Here is a 21,262-nt window from a genome sequence, read left to right as displayed (position 1 = left end):
GACCAAGGTGTAACTAAAAATCATCATTATACAATATTGTATTCTTTTTGCCATTTTTTCAAAAAAGTGGCCAATCCCGGGTGAAAATGAAGTAACTCGGTATTGGCGCATTGCCATTTATCTGTACAAGTAATAATTAAATAGCCTCCTTTGCCAACTTATGCATGGTTAACCAGATCCCTGATTGAAAAGTGCGACATTTCATGAGAGCCTGTGAAAATGGAAAAAACTAATTTCAACATTTTCCATGTTAATCTGTCACTGTCATTTAAAAAAGGAACTTGTAACGACCGGGGATTTGAACCTGAGAACCCCTGCAAGTTGCCGTTGATGCATTAGTAGACTACCTTGTTTATTCCTCCTTATAAAATAACGTTTAATGCATCTTGAGTCTCACCCATAACTCAAACACGCATTGGAAACGCACATTTTGTTCGAGTTATAAACCGAAAGAGGGCTGTCAACTTCTTCGATATTAGAGGTTTAAGTTACTGAAACTCCAATGTATTTAGATATTTCTGGGTTGTATTTTCATGCCCTCGACTTTCGAAACCATATCGAAAATCTTTGAAATTTCATCAGTAAGATCCAGGAATGGCTCATTTACCACTGTTCTTGGCATACTGTGGATTTTTCAATTAGTTTAAAGTTGCGTTTTTCTATTTCAGCATTATTTTGATGATCCAGAGGGCTTGATTGATCTACCAATCACGCTGAAAACTAAAGTTCATGCGTGGAAACGACCTGTTGATATTATACCTGATGAAATCGTATGTTTAATTATTTCGAAGTAGAAAGCTATACGTTTTGAATACACTTTTTTCCCTGTTTTGTCGGTATATTATAATTTATACAAAGTCTTCAGAGACTATAAATTAGTGGGCCGGGGCTTTGAAAAAGAGACAAATCCTCTGTGAAAGAGGTCCAATCAGTTGTAACCTTTCCCGTTGCTTTTCAAAAAATATTGATATAACCTTGGATATTCTAGAAAGAATTTGGGAATCATTAATTATCTAGTCACCATTAAATAGTCACCCAGTTTGCTTATAATATCAGACTTAATATATAATATTTTATAACAAAATTATCCAGGCTCTTATTCGTGGGCCCTTTCCCCTTCCTCTCCCCCCTTCCATTTCTTTTTTCTCTTCTTTCGAACCTTCCGTACCCAGATGCCTCCAAGAACGCATCGTGGTAGCCCCACCCATTACATTATAGTTTCCTCTACAAATTGTTTCATAGGTGCCGGTAGTTATTGAGCCGTCAAATACCAGCTGCTCACAATTGGATATCTTGACACCAAATGAACATATTATATGCAGCGAGGTTTGTTCCATTTCGGAATACAACATAATTTAAAAACATGCTTTCTACATAATAATCCAGGAATTAATCTATTCGGGTTTGGTGTTTCTGGAGAGATTCTTTTCTTTTGACAACTATTGCTGAATCAACATTTAGACTGTTGGTTGTGATATATAGCTTTCATATGTCATACCGGCTGACTTATAATACAATTCAGAACTTAAGCTATATATCCACTATTTTCGATTGGAGTTTTTTTTCTAAACTGGATAACCACCCGCAAAGAAGCCAATTCATTGCATGACGGCGTCTCATTTTTTCAATTTTATTTTTACTTTCAGGTAATCTGTTCTATCGTATCTAGTATAACCACATTGCACCAATTCTTCATGCCAAACAGAGACAGCCCAGCCTTCTGTCCTTCGAAATTTAAAACTAATCTTAACATAAAAGAGCCCCCAAAAGATTCTAAAGCAGACCGTGGCGCTGGAAAGAAAGATGGAGATGTAGCAGCTGCTGAAGAACTTCCCTGGAAACCATGGGATCTTATTTGGCCCAAGGAAAGCACCAAACCGGGAAGTATGCCTTTAATGAACAGCTCTGGTAAATATGTTGTCAAACTCTATTGGATGGTAAGCAAGCACAATTATCTTTAAATTATCCTATTGATACCACCATAGTGACTCCCAAGCGATTTTAAGTACCTGAAAATCGAACCGGTCTTTTGAGGGTCGGTAAATGACCGGTGAAACTTTACCAAAATACCTCGTAGCAGTTAATTTAGCGGCCGTTTCGATGCGTCTGGTACGAGATCGGCCTTGATCGACATCCTTTTATAATAATTTTTTGACGTAATCGTTACTAACAAGCACTAAACGAGCGGCCAGGACCGGTCTAGTGAGCGGTCATGAGCGGTCATGAGCGTCTACGAGTGGTCAAGACCGTTCTAAATCAGATTTTCTAGAAGGTCTGAAGGTCGATCTAAAACAAAACTTTGACCGCTACTATACCGTTCGTAATACCCTACCAAGACCGATCCGATTTTCAGGTACTTTAAATCGCTTTAGGAGTCAAAAAACTTCACGAGACAGAAAAATTAACAAACTACTTATAAGTTGAAACTTTCGTCATCTTTACTTGGCTTCATCAGGATATCATATAAACTTCACATATTTCTTTTACTAGCCGAAGTAGTAGGTTCATAACAAACATGTGTCACAGACCTGGTGGGAACCCCGCCTCGGCCAAATTTCGTCCTCGTTGAGACAAAATACCCTACCATTCTAGCCTCACCGGAAAATTGACTTTGTTTTTCACCTTCATTTTTGACTCCAAAACCATTCTTAAAGGACAATAAAGGTCGGCTTTTTCTTAGATAATTTATTTGCATAGAAACTGTTTAACTTGAAAAGCTAAATGGAAATAAATATTACAGAAAAAACATTAAAGCAAGACGTAGCTTTGAAAATTCTGAATTTTTCGAAGTGCGCATTTATGCTCTATGACTGAAAGGTTTAATTTTCAAACCTTTTTAGGGATGTTACAGAAAGATTACGATAGATGATACGATTCCGTGTGATGTTGACATGAAACCATTGTTACCATTCACAACAAATGGCAATGAACTATGGCCCATGATCTTAGCCAAAGCATTAATCAAAGTAGCATCGTTGGAGTAAGTTTTATTTTGCTTTTATTATTAGTTGCTAATGACCTCTTAAATTGTACGCGATAAAATTTTATGTTTCATTTCCCTGTACGCGTTTTTGGAAAGTCGTTTTATGAAAGGATATATAATCTTTCCATCTTTGATTCTTTGAACAGTAATGACATTGAGACATGCGCGATATCCACTATTGAATTTACGAATGCCAAGGAGGATTCTGGGAAATTTTGGTGTACTGTAACAAACATCCTCCTCTTTTATTCTTTTAGTTATTTTGGTGGTCGTGAAGGATCAGAAATGGGTGAAGTAAATTTTATTCATTGTTTGACCGGATGGATGCCAGAGCTGATTCCATTAGATGGTGTTTACAGTGATAAGATTTGGAAATTACTTCTACAAGTATTACCGAATTGGAAATTACCACAACCTCCGAGCCAGCAAACTGAAGAAGTGAATACCACAAATGTGACAGCGAACACGAGCTTAGATGTAAAAAGTAAGATCTTAGTGCACCTCTCAAGTACATATTCACGCCAATGAATACACTGCGTTTGCTAAGAATTCGCCGGCTTAGAACCAAGAAATCGCCAGAGTTGATATCAACCCTTTTTTAAACGTGAGAAGACTGGGTTAGAATTTACCAGGAAGGATTGACGTCAAATATATGAAGTCGTGATCTTTTTATCAGGGGTTTTGCTTTGTTTTTGGTAGGCTGGCAAATGAAAAATTAACTCTGTCAATTTCTAGATTCTAAGTCGGCGAATTCTTAGCAAGCGCAGTGTGTTAATCGACGTAAATATGTACTTGAGCCGGAATGGCGAAAAGTAAGACCCCTGTCTTATAGATACAGATATTTTGACGTCTTTTCTCTTCCTGCTAAACTCGATCCAATCCCTTTGTGACGGTTAGGTTTATAATTCAATCATTTATCCAGCATAAACATAATGGGGATATTGTGAGTTGACGAGGGTCGAATAATCTTAAAATTTGGAGGTCAAACTGAAAACGCGACAGAAGAAACATCTTTGTTGGTCTTTCAAAGTTTTATTTTCTACTTTGTTTCGAATTGTCCTTTGATGCGGTAACCCTGCTTGATAGCTCTACTGATTGGCCAAATTCTCTTGCAATTACGATGCTTAATAGTACTAAGCAGCGAAGCACCAAGACCTGACTGTGAGGATTCAACAAAACCTTTATACTTCTAAGTCTGATCTTCATTTTTTTTTCTTTTTCTTTGTCTTTCAATCAGCTCTTCAAAGCCTTACGGAAAATCAAAATCTAGGAACATCAAAACTAGAATTAAACACCAAAGAATCAACATATAAAAACAAGAAAGACGAAAAATCAAAAGATGAAACAACCAAAAAATCCAAAACAAATGATAAAGATCCTAAAACGACCAAAGAGAAACTTCAAACACCAAATGTAGCATTGAAGCAAAGTAACTTGTCACAACATTTAATATTCGCCTCCTTTAAAGGCTCTCCTATCATCTCAAACATGAACAGTACGACTATCAATAAAGACTTTGCTGATCTGAAACGAGACTCGGCCGCTTCAAGTAAATTACGTGAATTTGGCTTGATCCGTAGTTTACCGCATCCGGTTCATGTCTCGGTAGCCCGGAACTGTCCGTTGATACCCCCACCAACTCCGGTCCAGATCCCACGTTGGAAATTAATCAGACAGAAAAAGAAAGTGGAAACTAGTGAACCGTCATTACATCCAAAGGAATATAAAGAACCAAAATTTGTGGAGTTAAAGACACCATTTCTGAATTTCAAAGTCAGGCCTACCCCTGTCTCAAGTGCTAATCTGTAAGTTTTCTTTGTTCCTTTTTTTTTTTCTCAAAGTGAATGTAGTAATTCGGTCTATAAAATACACTCTTTTTCTTAAATAAGCATACGGGAAAATTGGGTCGAGGCTCAGTATGCTTATAGCGAATCTGAGCGAATCTCATTTTCAGCCTTAATTTATCAAATTTTCCAATGGAAGCTGTGAGACGCAGGGATTTTCAAATTATCATTGATAAGGTTGTGGTTTCAAAAATTGGTCAGAATTCTTGTCAAAGATTCTTGACCATTATCCATTTAATTGTCGAAACGAATCTTAAGTGGACTGAATGTGCTTCTTTGATAACGACTTCCTGTATTTACGTCAACTGAGGCTCAAAATTTTCTTTCATCTTATCGAGGCATCTTCATTTTGTTTAGGTTACGGCCCTTAAAGCAAAACGCCCTCCTAGGCCACAGTGACGATATCAAAACTTGATTGCCTACTTACGTATAATAGCGATATGATTTAACTATAGATGGCGCATTTTTTTGTTCCGCAGTAAATTTACACCAGGGATGAAGATCATAAAAGTGTTCAAATTTGATTTATTTATTACACTAAATGGCTGTTTTTTTACGAAACCATTAACATATCCTAATTCATTCCCCCATTTTCTTTGACAAATGTCGAAATTTTCGATTGGTTGCTTAAAGGCTTGGGAACGCGAGAAGTTTTTTCGCGTTGGTGCAATGCAACATGCTCCTTCCCACCAACGCAAGAAAGAAAAATGGGGTGGAGACACGAGAAAGCGTTTCAGGTTGGTAAGATGGAGCATATTGCATTGCACCAAACACGAAAAAAACTTTTCGTGTCCCCAAGCCTTTATACCGGGGACTTCAGAAATTGAAATCCATTGATTTTAAAGCCTCGATATGGCTTGGTTCGAAATTCTTGGATCGGAAATAATTGGTTTCATTCATACGCCCTATCCGCGTGATATTTATAAAAAATGCTAGATTTAGAAATAGAAACCCACCGCTGAAGATATGCTGCTTAAAAACAAAGAAAGGGCTGACCATTAATTCCTTCATTCATTATAAATGTGGCGCAAATTTTCAGGTTTACACTTTTTATTGCTCGAGAAAGTTTGCCCCTGTGGCCTGTTTGGCTCGGGGCTTTGAATTCAATGGTGGTATCTTCTAAATTATCATATCCCATAATTACATATCCCACTTTTCATTTACCAATAGGATTGGAAGTAGATCCTCTTCTCATACACCCATGGCCAGCTTGACTGAAGAAATTATGAACAAGGATGGAACTATTGATTTACCACAAGAGCAAATTCCAGTATGCATATTTTAGTGTTCAAATTTCTCAGTCTCAGATAGAACTTTTTGCTGGCTAATTTGCTGTGTAAATTCCATCATCTGTCTGAAATGAAAAAGTTTGCTTATGCTGACTGGTTTTTACAAGACATTTGAAAATTTTCTGGTTCGGTTGGAACGAATACATGATGTATTATTGAATGTTTTAAAGTTTAAAATTTCGATTATATATATTTTTATTTTTATATTTAACCCTTTAAGTGCCACGGTCATCTTTTTACTGGGCATTACGGCATTACAGGAGGGCTTCGCCCTCCTACATACCCCATGTCTGATATATGCGACATTTGCACTTAAAAGGTTAATGTTTTCTAAAAAATATTTTGCTTTCGATTGATTTAATTTTGATCGGATTCTAAATTCATCAAGACACTGGATCCAGACAAACTTGTCCATGATTAAAAGTTAAGTGTCCTTACCAATTTTTGAGTGAATAACAAATAGAAACCATCGTGATGGGGATATGATTATCACCTTACAGGTGATGCTCCGTAAAAGCCTCAGAACTAAAAAATTTAAATTTTACAATATTTATTTAGACACAACCTAATGTCTCAAGTGATTCTACAAAGGATATGACGGAAACAAAAGATCAACATCAAAATCTTGATGCATCTTCGAATTCAGATGTCAAAAGTGAGAGGAAATTATCCTTTGAATCACAAAGCGGTACTGCGGTTACAGTGGCTCCGCCTAAATCACCAAGACATTCAAAATCGAGAATCGCAGTTTCAAGTAAAGGTTTGTCAACTCTTTTATATGGTCGCATCATACTAGATTGCATTATGTTATCGAATAATTCAAACCGGTTTTAATCAAATTTTAATCGAATTTTGTTAAGTGATTAAAATTAATAAACATTCTTGGATACTTTTCAAGTCTGAATCGGGTGAGTTAAAAAAACAACTTTGATTGACAAATATAATCGAACCTTTTTCGTACGTTAAAGTTCGATTCGTTTGAAAGCTTGACTCTTCGGTTAGTATGGTAAGGATTGTAGGCCATATTATGATAAACTTGTTTATCTGCCTCCTCTTTTGTTTGTTTGTAACTTCAGGAATGTAAAGTTTTAGCTCTGAGTTTTAATATTAGACTTGAGACATACGATCTTGACTTATGATCTCAGTAGTATCGAAAAACTCAAAATGTTTTAGCAATCCAATGAAGCCCTGCTAAATCTAAATATCCAGACGAACAAAGTGGAACGGCTGAAATTACCATTCTCGTTTGAATTTTAAGTTCTGAAAAAACGACAAAATACACAGAAATTTTAATATATTTCGAGTATTTTCACAGTGTGTATACTAAGCTACTTATGTACCCTTAAAATATTAGTACCGGATTTGTCATTTTATTGGATTTGTCTTTTAATGTGCATGTCAGATAGAAATGGTTATTTAGGTGTGTGGCATTGGGTCGATGGACGTGTACTAAGTGGCAGTTTTTACACCAGGCTTGGATAGTGGTAATATTCGAGAATTTGTTTTGAACCATTTCCATCACTGACAATGATCTTTATCATTGATTTTGTCGTATATTTTTTCTTTGGTTTGGTTTCGCTATCTTTCTGCCCCTAGTTCAGTTGTTATAAATATTTTAATTTAAAAAGGTAGTTTTTGGCCTTCATCAACAGCTCTGTATTGCTTTCTTCATGTAAATTAAAACGACTGTCAAATAACGATTTTAGCGCAAAGTTTTTCGATTTAAGGGCAAGCTCGCAATGTATGGGCCAGCGAAATCGTCGGATTTTCAAATGCACGTCACATTCAAATTTGACGGTGTTTTTTTACAGACAGTGTATAACCCATAACATAACATAATGTAATGTAACATCATTCGCTGATGTTAAAAAAGCGTTATCAATTTAACGCATAATCTATGTCAAGTGCCAATTAGAATGCCGGAAAACAGTGCTGATTTCAATGTTTTCCGGTGCTTTTCTTTAGTTTTTCCCTCCCGTATGAGACATGGTGTATGAGAGAAAGGCCTATTTCCGATGATTTCAGTGTTTTCCTAGGTCTTCCAGCGTTTTTTCTTAGTTTTTCTGTATGTGTAGTGCCACAAGACATGTCGTAAGCGAGAGCGTATCACTGATTTCAATGTTTTTCTAGGTCTTCCAGTGTCTTTCCTTAGTTTTTTTTGTATAGAGGAGCGCTTCAGCAAGGACGACTATAATAAGACATGCTATAAGGCCAAAGCATAATATTGATTTCACTGTTTTTCTAAGTATTCCAGTGTTTTTCCTTAGTTTTTCTGTATAGAGAACGCTTCAGCGAGGACGACTATCATATTACATGCTATAAGGCATATTCATGGCATATTATTGATTTCAACGTTTTTCTAGGTCTTCGAGTGTTTTTCCTTAGTTTTTCTGTATAGAGAGCGCTTCAGCGAGGAAGACTATCATAAGACATGCTATAAGGCCAAGGCACAATATTGATTTCACCGTTTTTCTAGGTCTTCCAGTGTCTTTCCTTGGTTTTTCTGTATAGAGAGCGCTTCAGCGAGGAAGACTATCATAATACATGCTATAAGGCCAAGGCATATTATTGATTTCAACGTTTTTCTAGGTCTCCCAGTGTTTTTCCTTAGTTTTTCTGTATAGAGAGCGCTTCAGCGAGGAAGACTATTATAACACATGCTATAAGGCCAAGGCATAATATTGATTTCACTGTTTTTCTAGGTCTTCCAGTGTCTTTCCTTAGTTTTCCTGTATAGAGAGCGCTTCAGCGAGGAAGACTATTATAACACATGCTATAAGGCCAAGGCATAATATTGATTTCACCGTTTTTCTAGGTCTTCCAGTGTCTTTCCTTAGTTTTTCTGTATAGAGAGCGCTTCAGCCAGGACGACTATTGACATGCTATAAGGCCAAGGCATATTATTGATTTCACCGTTTTTCTAGGTCTTCCAGTGTCTTTCCTTAGTTTTTCTGTATAGAGAGCGCTTCAGCGTGGAAGACTATCGATATCATGATATTATGATACCATAAGACATGCTATAAGGCCAAGATTATAATATTGATTTCACTGTTTTTCTAGGTCTTCCAGTGTCTTTCCTTAGTTTTTCTGTATAGAGGGTGCTTCAGCGTGGAAGACTATCATAAGACATGCTATAAGGCCAAGGCATATTATTGATTACACTGTTTTTCTAGGTCTTCCAGTGTCTTTCCTTAGTTTTTCTGTATAGAGGGCGCTTCAGCGTGGAAGACTATCATAAGACATGCTATAAGGCCAAGGCATATTATTGATTACACTGTTTTTCTAGGTCTTCCAGTGTCTTTCCTTAGTTTTTCTGTATAGAGAGCGCTTCAGCGTGGAAGACTATCGATATCATGATATTATGATACCATAAGACATGCTATAAGGCCAAGATTATAATATTGATTTCACTGTTTTTCTAGGTCTTCCAGTGTCTTTCCTTAGTTTTTCTGTATAGAGGGCGCTTCAGCGTGGAAGACTATCATAAGACATGCTATAAGGCCAAGGCATATTATTGATTACACTGTTTTTCTAGGTCTTCCAGTGTCTTACCTTAGTCTTTCTGTATAGAGAGTACGTCAGCGAGGAAGCCTATTATAAGACGAGCCGTAATATTGATTAAACTGTTTTTCTAGGTCTTCCATTGTCTTTCCTTAGTTTTTCTGTATAGAAAGCGCTTCAACGAGGAAGACTATTTTCAGACAAGCTGTAATATTGATTTCACTGTTTTTCTAGGTCTTCCATTGTCTTTCCTTAGTTTTCCTGTATAGAGAGCGCTTCAGCGAGGACGACTATTGACATGCTATAAGGCCAAGGCATATTATTGATTTCTAGGTCTTCCAGTGTTTTTCTTAAGTTTTTCTGTATTGAAGGTTCTTTAAGTGTATTGCTACAACAAACGTCGTGGAATGAAGAAGCATATCACTAATTTAAATGTTTTCCTATGTCTTCCAGTGTTTGTTCTCAGTTTTTCTATGCAAAAGCCCTCCAGTACGTGCAAACCTATGCTACGACGAAAAGGCGTATCACTGATTTATCTGTATCTCTTAGGCTTCCACTGTTTACTAATTTAATTGTTTTCTTTAGTTTCTCTACCCGAAAGGCCCTCAAGATTAAAGATACAAAAGTCAATATGTTCGAAGAATATTTTTTTTAAATGGTATATGTTTTATTGTCTTTCTTAGTTGATCATGAAAAGCAAAAGACAAATGAAGTATAATTTTGTTCACAATGGTATTAAAATGCCATAATGTATAAATTTCACAATTAGCAAATAGAAAATTTTTTAAGGTCAAAATAACACCGAAAAAGTAGAATATCTTCTACGATCCGATGGTAAAAAAAGGTTAATCACTTGGGAAAAAAGTAAATGATAAAGTGTGACTAAATTCTTTAGGAACTGAAGATAAGTTTTCCTCTATTAAATATCGTTAAATTTGTCCGACAAAAAGGGACACATGATAGATATGTAAAGAAAACGAGGATTGTCAAAAACCCTTAATTCTTTATCCGAAAACTCAATTGAATAACATTTCTGAGGCTCTAAAGTGTATATATTTTCGGTAATAAATTTTCGCGTGATCTTGTCGCGAGTTTTTTAGGTTTAGTAATGTTTAAATTTTCTAGATTTTAATAAACGGGGGGACCTAATTGCCGGGGGGTTGGAAATTGTACTTTTGAAACCCCAAAATAAGGTAAAAATAGGCTAAAATCAGGCTATTTAGAGCAAAATAAGGGGCCTTCTCTTTGACAGCTGAAAATATTCTTAGAGATTAATAAATAGGGAGATCCTAATAAGGTCCGGGGGGGGGGGGGTTGGAAAATTAACAAGCGGGGGGCCGTTTATTTGGAACCTAAGAGTAAACATGTTTTTGTTAATCGCAAAATTTAATACATGTGAAAGGTTTCTTGGAAAAAAATTTCGCGACTTACGAAAATGTAGTACACGCGAAATGTATACACTTTCAGGTAAAAAATCAAATTAAAAAAAAAATCAATTGAATAAATCAAACAAAGTTAAGTTTTTTAAACGTTCAATTAGCGAGGTTCAAGACAGCAGTGACTTTAAAACACCAGAAACCCACTCTCTTGAAGATTCCGACCTTGAAATTTTGGCACTGAGCTCATTTGTCGACTTGGTATCAATCTGGTACGATAACCTTTTTAGCTCAGAAGCATGTAGATTGAACGTCTTTAAGATTTTTGATAAGCTGTACTTCCCATATTTGTCTAAAAGCTCGTACAAAAGCAGTATTTCGACATCAGACCAAGGACCTTTACGTGCTTCTTCACCAACACATGTAAGATGCTCTGCTGTCGTAATTCGCTTTGTAGATAGCTGGGGTTTCGATCTTTTTCTGGACTTTTTAATGGGGTCCCCCTGATTAATTCCAAAAGGATTACCACAACATCTGCAATTGCAACCTGAACATCCAGTACCAGAGTTGAAACATCCACATCTGGTTTTGTATGAAAAGGCTTCACAACAATATTTTCGATCGGAATTAGGTTTTCCACAGTTACACGGACCTGTTTTGGCTTTCTTCAAAGATGGCCCCTCATTGATCCTCTCGACACACGGATAGAACAATTGATCAAGATATGCGATGTGGATAGAGGTTTTCATGGATACACAAGTGACGGGCAAAATTGTGATAACAGGGACATCAGCAAAGCCTGTGTAAACGATTAAACCAACTGATATGAAATTAACTAATTTTTGGATGTCGGCTGAACGGCTAACACTTTGGCCTTATAGCATGTCTTATAATAGTCTTCCTGGCTGAAGCGCTCTCTATACAGAAAAACTAAGGAAAAACACCGGAAGACCTAGAAAAACGGTGAAATCAATTATATGCCTTGGCCTTATAGCATGTATTATGATAGTCTTCCTCGCTGAAGCGCTCTCTATACAGAAAAACTAAGGAAAGACACTGGAAGACCTAGAAAAACGGTGAAATCAATATTATGCCTTGGCCTTATAGCATGTCAATAGTCGTCCTGGCTGAAGCGCTCTCTATACAGAAAAACTAAGGAAAGACACTGGAAGACCTAGAAAAACGGTGAAATCAATATTATGCCTTGGCCTTATAGCATGTGTTATAATAGTCTTCCTCGCTGAAGCGCTCTCTATACAGAAAAACTAAGGAAAAACGCTGGGAGACCTAGAAAAACGTTGAAATCAATAATATGCCTTGGCCTTATAGCATGTATTATGATAGTCTTCCTCGCTGAAGCGCTCTCTATACAGAAAAACTAAGGAAAGACACTGGAAGACCTAGAAAAACGGTGAAATCAATATTATGCCTTGGCCTTATAGCATGTATTATGATAGTCGTCCTGGCTGAAGCGCTCTCTATACAGAAAAACTAAGGAAAGACACTGGAAGACCTAGAAAAACGGTGAAATCAATATTATGCCTTGGCCTTATAGCATGTGTTATAATAGTCTTCCTCGCTGAAGCGCTCTCTATACAGAAAAACTAAGGAAAAACACTGGGAGACCTAGAAAAACGTTGAAATCAATAATATGCCTTGGCCTTATAGCATGTATTGTGATAGTCTTCCTCGCTGAAGCGCTCTCTATACAGAAAAACCAAGGAAAGACACTGGAAGACCTAGAAAAACGGTGAAATCAATATTGTGCCTTGGCCTTATAGCATGTCTTATGATAGTCTTCCTCGCTGAAGCGCTCTCTATACAGAAAAACTAAGGAAAAACACTCGAAGACCTAGAAAAACGTTGAAATCAATAATATGCCATGAATATGCCTTATAGCATGTATTATGATAGTCTTCCTCGCTGAAGCGCTCTCTATACAGAAAAACTAAGGAAAAACACTGGAAGACCTAGAAAAACAGTGAAATCAATAATATGCCTTGGCCTTATAGCATGTCAATAGTCGTCCTCGCTGAAGCGTTCTCTATACAGAAAAACTAAGGAAAGACACTGGAATACTTAGAAAAACAGTGAAATCAATATTATGCTTTGGCCTTATAGCATGTCTTATTATAGTCGTCCTTGCTGAAGCGCTCCTCTATACAAAAAAAACTAAGGAAAGACACTGGAAGACCTAGAAAAACATTGAAATTAGTGATACGCTCTCGCTTACGACATGTCTTGTGGCACTACACATACAGAAAAACTAAGAAAAAACGCTGGAAGACCTAGGAAAACACTGAAATCATCGGAAATAGGCCTTTCTCTCATACACCATGTCTCATACGGGAGGGAAAAACTAAAGAAAAGCACCGGAAAACATTGAAATCAGCACTGTTTTCCGGCATTCTAATTGGCACTTGACATAGATTATGCGTTAAATTGATAACGCTTTTTTAACATCAGCGAATGATGTTACATTACATTATGTTATGTTATGGGTTATACACTGTCTGTAAAAAAACACCGTCAAATTTGAATGTGACGTGCATTTGAAAATCCGACGATTTCGCTGGCCCATACATTGCGAGCTTCCCGATTTAAGAAAGAAGAAAAGTGAGAGAAATTTTTTATATCTGATTAACTAAGTATATACATCTTGTGGGTGTCGGCGGAGCCGGGAGCGAGGGAGTCTGTCCCCTTTTCTATTTGCGAAAGACCTTGAGATCGAAGGCTGAGGTGGAGCGCCACACCAAACTCTTTGTTAACAGTAACGTACCGCTTAGATCAGATTATCAATCCAAGCTACTCATTTGCTGAGTTGGTGGGGACCGGAGATCGAACCCACAATTGAATTGTTAGGCGAATGCTCTACCGACTGAGTTAACCGGCCATTAAGATTCCACATCAAATTAAAAATCTCACTTAATGTTTATTTTTCAAGAATTTCGGTATTGTGTGGTTCTTTTGAATTTCAGACACTGTTCGAAGCTTCTTTTTTTTACTAACCTGAGTGCTGGTCTTAATCTGCTCGAGAAAAAGTAGTGGAGTCTTAGTCTGGGAAATGAAACAACGACCATAATTTACGGTAATTTTAGCAGTAAAGATCCCTCTGCTGAATACAGAGGACGAGGAGCTCTAAACACCAACCCTTATTAGATTCTATATGTCGGGTGTGTTAGTTTACAGCATCAGAAAGTTATGACAGTGCTATGGAGAAAGGGTCCGGGAGAAATTATCCTTTCTTATTCTTTCAATTTCACAATTTCATATGCTTCTTTCAAGAAATTTTTTTTTGAAAAATATCAAAAATAATTTCATAAAAAAAATAAATTCAAAGATAACAAATTACAAACAACAAAAGTATATAAAAAGTATATATTGATTTTGTTTTATGGAATAACATCAGATTGTGGCCCCTCAATTTCTTCGACGTAAATGCGTGTTGCCTGTTGCCACCCTGTAAACGCATCAGCGGTATTTTTTTCTGCACATTCACCAATATTGAAACCCACATTGATATGACCAATTTTTGAAATCTTGCAACGTCCAGTAATAACTTGTGGTCGGTGAAGATTCTTTTCACGATCTCCTTTACCATACTTCATATAAACTATACCGTCTATCGGCACGGGTGTACATTCTTGTCCATTGAAGGTGACAAACCATCGGCTGCAGCAATTGTCACAATTATATATTCGTAGATTTGAAATCACCTCTACCCTTAGATATGTTTCAATTGATTTCTTTCTGAACGTGCAAGTCTGTAAAACAGGAGAAAAAAAATCTTATTCACAATCAATTTCATTGTGTTACCATTCACGTTAATTACCGAAATCTTAAGAACAAGCTAAGAATAGTTTCAGGCTTCACGGACTCGAAATCTAAAACAACCAATTTATACAGAAATGACAAAAAAGTGCTAAAAAAATAGTGCACAAAATAACGTTTTTAGAGCAATTTTAGGCAAATATCGACAGATATCGAACGATTTCTAAGTACCAAAATGGAAAGTATATATTTTTCTCGCCCAAAAACACGGATCGCCTCGAAAGGTTTTTCGAAATTTTTGAAATACTGATTTTTTGTAATTCTAATAATATTTTTAGTTATCAGAGATCTTATCAAGCAAAAACATACACAGTTTTATCTACCATGAATTCAATTTGAAAGTGCTTTACATACCTTAAGAAGACCTTCATCTAGTTCACTATTAATTTTGTCCCAAGCACATTCTTTCCAGTTTCTCTTCGGTGAGTCTTTTCCTTTCATTCCATTTGCACCGTTTATACCGTCTTTTCCATCAATTCCATTTGAACCGTTTAACCCGTCCTTTCCATCGATTCCATCCCTTCCATTTGTTCCGTTCAAGCCGTCTATTCCGTCAATTCCATTTAAACCGTCTTTTCCGTCTTTTCCATCCATTCCATCTTTTCCATCTGTTCCGTTTAACCCATCTCTTCCACGCATTCCCATTTGGCAATCTTTTCCGTCGTTTCCGTTGATCCCATCTTTTCCGTCTTTTCCGTCTACACCGTTTATCCCATCAATTCCATCAGCTCCATTTTTACCAGGTTTTCCAGCTGGTCCTTGTTTTCCATCTTTTCCATCAATTCCGTCACGCCCGTCACGTCCGTCACGCCCGAGTTTACATGAACTGTTACACTCTCCCTAAAATAAAAAAAATTTTAAATTATCATTACTAAACAAGTTTATGTTATCTGGGATGAGAAGCACTCCTCTAACCTACGCGCTTCCAGATTCTTATTATTGCTATTGGTTTTTTTTTCGCTTTGTCTCGAAATTACATTACCAAATATTTGCAAACTTAATCCCTTTCTTAGCTCTACTTTGCATCTCTCGCTCTCGGCCAAAGATTTTTAAGTTTGCGATATACTGTAATGTCAGAGTGTATGGAATTTCAAAGCCTTAATTCCATTGGCAGTATTTACATCTTTATTTAAGCTAAGCCCCTACGGGTAAGTTAATAATCGGATTTTAAACAAATATAAGTCGAGGAAGAACCGTACATGAGATATTGGGTGATGAAAAAAATGTTTAATCTCACCTCATTCAGAACTTGCGTGTAAGCTAATGCTACCATTGTTGTATAAAGAGCAACGTAGAAAATTGTTTTCTCCATGATGACGCTTTTTACCTTCTTTGCCCTGTGATAGTTGCTTGAAAGTGTGTTCTCAATCAATAAATGTCTGCTATTTATACTAGATATATTGATGATGAAATAAGTATTATTGTAAAGGAATTTCCATGAACAATCTTTTTTTTTTATTATCAGGACAAACTCGTACCACCACACAAATAATTAGAGCAATCTTGACCAATCATGTCTATCAATCTTAGACAAATTGACTTTTTCCCCAAAAATCAATACCAATTGCAATAATTTGTTGTGGTCGTCTATATAATTTTTATTATGACGAGTCTTCATTCTTTTATTGGACCTACCCCACCGGTGGGTGGAGGTCCTTTAAATTAACCGATGTTCGTTCGTGCGTCCGCTCGTCTGTTGCCAGCCTTTCTCGTGATTGGTTCATTAGTTTAGTTGTTCATTAGTTTGGCTCATTTTGATTTTTTGGACAGTGATGCAAAATGGTGATTCCCAAAAAGTGACGGAGCCCGATTTTCAAGAAACATGGGTTTTCTTTACTTCGTCAATAGGAAAATCACGCTAAAATATTTGCTCACCCCAGTATCTACGGCTATAACTCATACGACTTTAACTATACGTCACAGGTCGATAATAATTTGAGCTGTGATTCTCACGGTACAGTATAAATGGCCCCCAAAACGGAGACGGCCCCCAAAACGGAGGTCGTCATTAAAATGAGGATTCTGACTTGTAGATTTATCAGAATTAAACGATTTTTGTTTATTTTGAGAGAATGATGGTTATACTTAAAAATGAGCATGTTTTTGATGGTTAGAGACAGCTTCAAAATAACATATTTGCGTCTGAAGGAAATATTTTAACACCAAAATTAGATAAAAATTGCATATAACTCACTCTAGCTCCTTGGATATTGAAAATAAGTTATGAAAATAGGGTATAGGAAACTTTCTACACCTAATGTCGTTCAGAAAATGCAGATACATCTGTGACTTTAGATGATGGGTAAAAGATATAGCTACAGTGCCGTAGGAAGCATTTTCATATTGGGGGGGGGGCTGAAGTTTAGTGACACCGCGAGGGCCAACCATGGTTTGGCCCGAGGGGGGGAAATTTTGAAAATTTGAGCTCTAGATTGCTTAAAAATACACTCAAAACATGCACATAAAGACAATTATGACAAATTAAAAAAATTAGAAAAACTTTGCATTTTGCAAAATAACCATTTTTGAAAAAATTATTGGGGGGGCATAGCCCCCCTTGCCCCCCCCCCCCCAGTTGCTACGGTACTGTAGCACCTTAAAGGTCAACCAGTATTTTGGGACCCAAGAATCAGCATTGATAAAACCGAAAATTCTAAATATGAGAAACAGCAAAAAATCTTCGAATTCCATTCCTGTCAGCTTGAGTTGATAGTTTATAACAAAAAATTAACATTATATATAAAATTTTTCGCTGAATCAGCAAAAACGGCAAATTCTGTCAATTTTTTTCAAAATATAGGAGAAAAATACCTTTAAAGCTTAATATTTTCAGTTTCAGTTAAGCTTTTTTTCTAAAATTTTCACAGCCTATTCCATACATAAAAGGGGCTATTTTAAAAAGAGATTGGTTTCAGAAACTTCATTAAGACGTTGTTAAATCAAAATTGTCATTTTGAAAATTTCTAAAATTTCAGTTTGGACTTTGCGATATCAAAAATCTTGAAATATTTCATAAAAATCATAAATTTTACATCCGTGGGGTCGTAAATTTAAAGGAAACACAAATATGTTCGTAGTTTTTCCCCCTATTACCACTGGGCTAAATAATTTGATTGTAGATAATGTAGATAATAGATAATACAGATGTAGATAATACACCTACGTTTTGGGGGCCCCAAACCTCCGTTTTGACAACCAGGGGTATACTGTAAAAGTTTTATCAAACAAATTTATGCCCAAAACCCTCTAAATCACATTTCCAAACTATGGTCAAAATTTTGTATTCATATCTTAAAGATATCTCGAGAAATCGCTAAAATCGCAAACCTCCGTTTTGGGGGCCATTAGAAAAAAGCTACCTATCTTTAAGCGATTGAAAAATATTGTTGAAATTGAAAATTTTGAAAAAGAACTTCCGGGAAATAAAGTAGAGATATTAAAGTTTTTCATGCGGCAAAAATTTTTGTAAAACCTCTTTTCCTCTAGATTTGAGAGAAATTTTAAATTTGATCGACGTTTTGGGGGCCACATACTGTAATTTATTCAAGCTGCTCACTACTCTTTCTTACTCTCTTGCTATTTGTCCTTTTTTAATCTGATTCTCATCATCAGGTAGATCCATTCAGCATGTTGCTTGTTTTCAATAAATTGACTTTTTCCTCCAAATTGTTTATTTTCACTTACCTCGTGAAATTTTGAAAATAGAAGTCGAAATGGTACCATTACCAAATTGATTACATCCTCGTGTCATTAAAATAGTTCAAAATAGCTCATCATTATCAGTCTTGACAAATTGACTTTTTCCGATAAATTCAGATAGACCAGACAAAATTATTGTAGTGTTAGAAAAAAAACTTCCCGAATAAAATTCAAATTTGGACCTTAACGGTCTTATCTATGTTATCCATGGGTACAAAGACCATTAAAAAGCAATTGGGTCTCTGCAAGGGTTCCAAAATGACCAATATAAAAAAAATCGACTCCCTCAAAGTGTCATAAATAGACGATATCGGATTTAGATAAATGCAATGCATTCTGGTTTCTAGGGACTCTCAAAGGAATTATAATAGATCAATTATAATAGATTATAATTCCTTTGAGAGTCCCTAGAAACCAGAATGCATTGCATTTATCTAAATCCGATATCGTCTATTCTTGAGATTATGGACTAAAATTTGAAAATTTTGGGGAAATTGCTGTCTCGTTAGGGTTGCAAAAACGTCGAAATATGGGCACAACTTTCGAAATTCAGTCTCTTTAAGGGTCGATGGCTCGGACATACATACCCGTCATCTTACAAACCTAGTACACCTAGTTCTCTAAAAGAGAAAACTGACACACAAGATGGGAAGACACATATAAAGTTCATCATCTGATTCGAGCAGTTCTAGTGGAGAAGAAAAGCGATCTTGGAAAAGAAAACGCAAATCAACAAACGAAGATAATGATCACCAACAAGCTAAGTCAATCATAGCCTATACTAGACGTCACCTGCGTTTTTTTTACGCAATTAAAAGAAACGAGATGAAAAATCCCGGTTTTTAGTGAGGTACTCGCTAAGACAATCATTTCTTATTTAGATAATAAACTTGAGGATATTAAGAACCTAAGCAAGGCTAAAAAAACCTAGAACCCAGCTTCAAAACATTCCTTCCTTTAAATCAAAAGGGAATAAGAACCAATTCATCTTTACACTAGAAATCGAAAACCAAGCGAAAGAAGCCATTCAAGCCACTGAAGATAAAAAGCCCTCTAAAGCAGTAAAGCATCTGGAACGGATTTTGGAAAGTACAAAGAAACAACGCCTGTTACCGCTGCGGTAGAGAAGGACATTGGTCGTATCAATGCTATGACAATATTAACACTCAAACTGATAAGTCTTTAATTCTTGATTCTTCTTTGATTAGTACTAAAGGCTGTTTAAGACCAGAACCACGAATGCTGGGAGCACATAGGAGCAGTAAATTCAAACTATCTACCACAAAAGATGGTTATAAAATTCCTTTTCTCTTCAAACCAACGTGTGACCTAAAAAATAATAAGTCCGCTACTACGGACTCAGAATTTGTTTCTAAAGAACTTTTAAAGCTTTTGAAAACAGACAGAATAGAAAATTGGCACAAAAATCAAAATTCGTTAATCCACTTTCAGTTGCGATCAGAAACGGTAAGAGAAGACTTACACTAGATCTCAGACACATAAACTAGTTTGGTTTTAAACAAAACGTAAAGTTCCACGATTGGTCATATTTTTCAAAATTTTATCGACAAAAGCAGATTCTTATTCACATTTGACATAAAGTCAGGCTATCACCACGTTGAAATATTTCCGCCTCACCAAAAATATCTATCTTTCACCTGGAGAATTGAACGCCATATTTCGTTTTTTAGTTTTACTGTATTGCCATTTGGCTTGACGTCAGGTCCATATACTTTTACAAAATTATTAAGACCGTTGATAGATTTTTGGCGAGATTTTGGAATAAAAATTGCCGTTTTTATCGATGAAGGACATTCATTTGAAGAAGATTCCAAATCGTGTCTAAAAAAATTCAAAATTCGTAAGAAGCTCCTTAGCGGATTTCGGTTTTTTAGAAAACCAAGAAAAAAAGTGAATGGCATCCAAAACAAAACTCTCTATGGTGGTTAGGCATTGAATTGAATTTAAAAGAAAATTTTTTGAAAATACCAGAAAGTACAGAATTGAATCACTTTACAAGTCATTAAACGAGGCAAAAGCCCAAAACTTTTACTTATCTGCTAGACATCTATCTAGGATCGCCGGCAAGATTATTTCGATGAAAATCGCAATTGGAAACATAGCCCAACTAATAACCAGAAAAATTTACAAAGAAATTGATAACAGAATTGACTGGGACTCGTATGAGTTTTTGACACCACTGGTCATTTCAAATTAGAATTTTGGCATAGAAATTTAGATTGTCAAAGAAAAAAAAGAATCTATTTTCGTCATTCAAAGTCATGAAGTATTTTCATTTTCCGATAGCTTGCGGGGGATTTATTCTCAAAGATTCCAAAACAAACATTGCTCAGAAAAATTGGAGCGAGACAGAACAACGTAAAGTCTCAATATGGAGAGAACTAACAGCTATCAAATTTTGTCAAAAATCATTTTCGTTATTTCTATATTCGAAAACAGTTTTTTGGAACACTGACAATCAAGCTGCATCAATTACGTTAAAAAATGCGGTAGAATTAATGAGCTACATAACATTGAATTAAGAAACATTTTTTAGCTTTCTTTGTCCAACCTAATTTGAACATTAGCTGGATACCTAGAGAAGAAAATATCAGAGCTGATTTTATTTGCAAAATAATTGATTACGATGACTGGTCAATTTTTATGAGATTTTTTTAACACATTGATAGCCGTTGGGGTCCTCATACAATAGATAGGTTCGCAAAATTATTACAACAC

At 36.0% G+C, this 21,262-nt stretch overlaps 2 protein-coding genes across 2 annotated transcripts in view; one reads left to right on the top strand and one right to left on the bottom strand.

Annotated features, from left to right (window-relative positions):
* LOC136807743 (androglobin-like) overlaps nucleotides 1–21,262 on the top strand; it is a 100,520-nt gene that overhangs the window by 1,157 nt on the left and 78,101 nt on the right. Inside the window, exons 4-11 of the mRNA XM_067064357.1 lie at nucleotides 669–770; nucleotides 1,243–1,326; nucleotides 1,647–1,937; nucleotides 2,841–2,980; nucleotides 3,241–3,467; nucleotides 4,221–4,788; nucleotides 5,998–6,097; nucleotides 6,675–6,876. Coding sequence (XP_066920458.1) covers nucleotides 669–770; nucleotides 1,243–1,326; nucleotides 1,647–1,937; nucleotides 2,841–2,980; nucleotides 3,241–3,467; nucleotides 4,221–4,788; nucleotides 5,998–6,097; nucleotides 6,675–6,876 — 1,714 coding nt within the window. The remainder of the gene's footprint in view (nucleotides 1–668; nucleotides 771–1,242; nucleotides 1,327–1,646; nucleotides 1,938–2,840; nucleotides 2,981–3,240; nucleotides 3,468–4,220; nucleotides 4,789–5,997; nucleotides 6,098–6,674; nucleotides 6,877–21,262) is intronic.
* On the bottom strand, nucleotides 14,327–16,202 carry LOC136807746 (collagen triple helix repeat-containing protein 1-like). Its single transcript, XM_067064359.1, has 3 exons — nucleotides 16,062–16,202; nucleotides 15,179–15,664; nucleotides 14,327–14,757 (listed from the first exon to the last, which is right to left on the bottom strand). Exons 1-3 carry the CDS (start codon nucleotides 16,134–16,136, stop codon nucleotides 14,386–14,388), a joined length of 933 nt encoding a protein of 310 aa, XP_066920460.1. The 5' UTR covers nucleotides 16,137–16,202; the 3' UTR covers nucleotides 14,327–14,385.

The sequence above is a fragment of the Clytia hemisphaerica genome, unplaced genomic scaffold (assembly GCF_902728285.1).
Source record: "Clytia hemisphaerica strain Z4C2 unplaced genomic scaffold, Clytia hemisphaerica genome assembly, whole genome shotgun sequence".
In the NCBI taxonomy this organism is placed as follows: domain Eukaryota; kingdom Metazoa; phylum Cnidaria; class Hydrozoa; order Leptothecata; family Clytiidae; genus Clytia; species Clytia hemisphaerica.
The sequence above is the reverse complement of the archived record's forward strand: the minus strand, read 5'-3'. Positions and strand labels throughout refer to the sequence as shown.

What these genes read in the sequence shown, in the direction of transcription:
- LOC136807746 (XM_067064359.1), bottom strand. Translation starts at nt 16,136, where the DNA reads ATGGAGAAAACAATTTTCTACGTTGCTCTTTATACAACAATGGTAGCA. An exon ending in ACACGCAAGTTCTGAATGAG is followed by an intron (nt 15,665 to 16,061) that starts GTGAGATTAAAC and finishes TTTTTATTTTAG; the next exon opens with GGAGAGTGTAACAGTTCATG. An exon ending in TAGATGAAGGTCTTCTTAAG is followed by an intron (nt 14,758 to 15,178) that starts GTATGTAAAGCA and finishes CCTGTTTTACAG; the next exon opens with ACTTGCACGTTCAGAAAGAA.